The 2,084-nt window shown below is 44.8% G+C and overlaps 1 protein-coding gene across 1 annotated transcript in view; it reads left to right on the top strand.

Annotated features, from left to right (window-relative positions):
* HSD17B2 (hydroxysteroid 17-beta dehydrogenase 2) overlaps window positions 1-1,860 on the top strand; it is a 6,001-nt gene extending 4,141 nt beyond the window's left edge. Inside the window, exon 4 of the mRNA XM_010173462.2 lies at window positions 1,502-1,860. Coding sequence (XP_010171764.2) covers window positions 1,502-1,860 — 359 coding nt within the window. The remainder of the gene's footprint in view (window positions 1-1,501) is intronic.
* The last annotated feature ends 224 nt before the right edge of the window (window positions 1,861-2,084 follow it).

Raw genomic sequence — 2,084 nt, forward strand, 5'->3', positions numbered from 1 at the left:
GATTCTCAGCAGTTGGACTTTTTTCCCCGTTCTTCGCCTTGGTTATGGAAATTAAGATCCGCATTTTTTTGAGAGATGTTCCCTCCAGTTCTGCCTGCCTCTGCCCGACGAGTGTAGCCTTTCTCCTGGGCAGAGCTGTCTCTTTGCTTTGGGGCAGGGTTCAGGCAGTGGGTGCTGTCCCTTTGCTCTAGCTTTGTTGAAGTTACCAAACCGAGCATCACAGTGTGTTTGATTTGAGTGTTAGGGCTTGCTTGCCCTGCTTCAGAGCTTCAGGACTCACTGTCAGTCCTACCTTTCTCAACATCAGACCTATCTTTATTGAGCTGCTCAGTCTTGCATCAAAGTATCTGCAGCAATACCTGTCATCCTGCTCACATGCTGTCAATATTATGCTGTAGTCTCTTATCTTTCCTCTTTGCTCCTTCCCTCCATTGCACTTGTGCTACTTTCTGTTCCAAATTCTCCTCCTCCTTCCACTGCTCTGAGCACTTTCTGCAGAGCCTGTCTGGGTTACAGACTCATCTCCTGCAGCACGTGCCTCTGCTGCACCTCGGGAGCAGGGTGAGTGTCACACAGGTCCCTGCTCTATGGATGTGCCTGGCAGCTACCTGAGGACAACATCGAATCCCACTGCTGCATACTCAGCAAGTCCTGGAGACTTCATGGAGACAATTTTTGTGCTGCTGACAAGCAAAATTGTCTTTTTAATAAAACCCTATTCCCTTGAATGCCTCCCCTCCCGGGGTGGAGCTCTGCGTGGTCGGAGAGACCTGCCTGAGGTTTTACCTTCAGGGCCCAGCTTAGCTGTTGTCAGACTTCTGGATGGAAACTTCATGCATCAAAACAAGTCCCGGTATTTGAGATTTAAATATTTATTTAAAGATTTTTTTTCTTTATTTGTAGTGCTTAATTCATGATAGTTTGGCAATAAATGCATTGGAAAAGCCCCTGCTTTCATTCCTATCTGATGCAGATAGGGGGGAAAATAGATTTTTTTTTTAAACATCTGGCCTAATACAAGCCTTATGCTTCATGAAACTAGTTACTGAAATACCAATGTCGCTTGTGAAAGAGGAGCTTAATACTTGACCAACCCAAGTGAAACCTGTTCATCTTAGTTTGCCTGTCTTCCCTCAGTCACTAATGTCTGTTAATAAATACTGATTAGAAACACCTAAGAAATGAATGGCAAAAAGGATGGGTGTGGGGAAGGGAAAAATGCTGTCTAGGCTGTGAGAGCTTTTTTAGGTAGAGTTGGTAACCAAATGGAGCATGAACCCCATGCTTTTTGTGTAGTCTGTGCTTCATGCTTTCCCTTCTCTTCCAGCTAAAAGCACTCACAACTAACAAGCTGTTTTTTCTTTCTTCACTGACCCAGTTTAGAACAATTGTGAATCAATGGATGGTGGTGAACAACTTATTTACTATTAATTACAGATTATTATTATGTTTTTAATTCAGCCCCAAACCCACTTGCTATCCTGTGATGTTGTTACTGCAGGTATACAAGGCACATCTGACCTGTGGGAAAAGCAAGAGAAGGAGCTGATTGAGAACCTCCCAGCAGACACAAGGCAAGACTATGGTGAGGACTATCTCCTGGGGCTGAAGAGCTACCTCCTGCGCATGCCTGCCCACTGCGACGCCGACCTCTCCCCCGTGCTGAGTGCTATCCTCCATGCTTTGCTGGCCAAGAGACCACACGGCTTGTACACCCCTGGCAAAGGGGCTTATGTGCCCCTCTGCATCTTCTGCTACTTTCCTCTCTGGTTCTATGACTTTTTCATTAGTAAGATGCTGAGTATTGAGTCTGCCCCAAGGGCACTGAGAGCATCAGAAGCTGAAAGGAAGAATCTCTAAGGTATCCATCAGCATTTGTCTTACTTGATGAGATAACTGGGAAAAAACCCTCTATTTTAAGATGCTGCTATTCATTGTACTGCCTTTGTTGAATTGCATTTACACTGCCTTGCAAACAGAGGTAAATCTTTGTGTTAGGAGTAATGTTCAGGCAAAGCAGTGGATAAACAGAAATAGAAAGCTGTCCCCAGATGGAGAATTTTTGGAGGAATGTCAATGTTTTC

Source organism: Antrostomus carolinensis, unplaced genomic scaffold, assembly GCF_000700745.2.
Source record: "Antrostomus carolinensis isolate BGI_N321 unplaced genomic scaffold, ASM70074v2 scaffold10568, whole genome shotgun sequence".
Taxonomy (NCBI): Eukaryota; Metazoa; Chordata; class Aves; order Caprimulgiformes; family Caprimulgidae; genus Antrostomus; species Antrostomus carolinensis.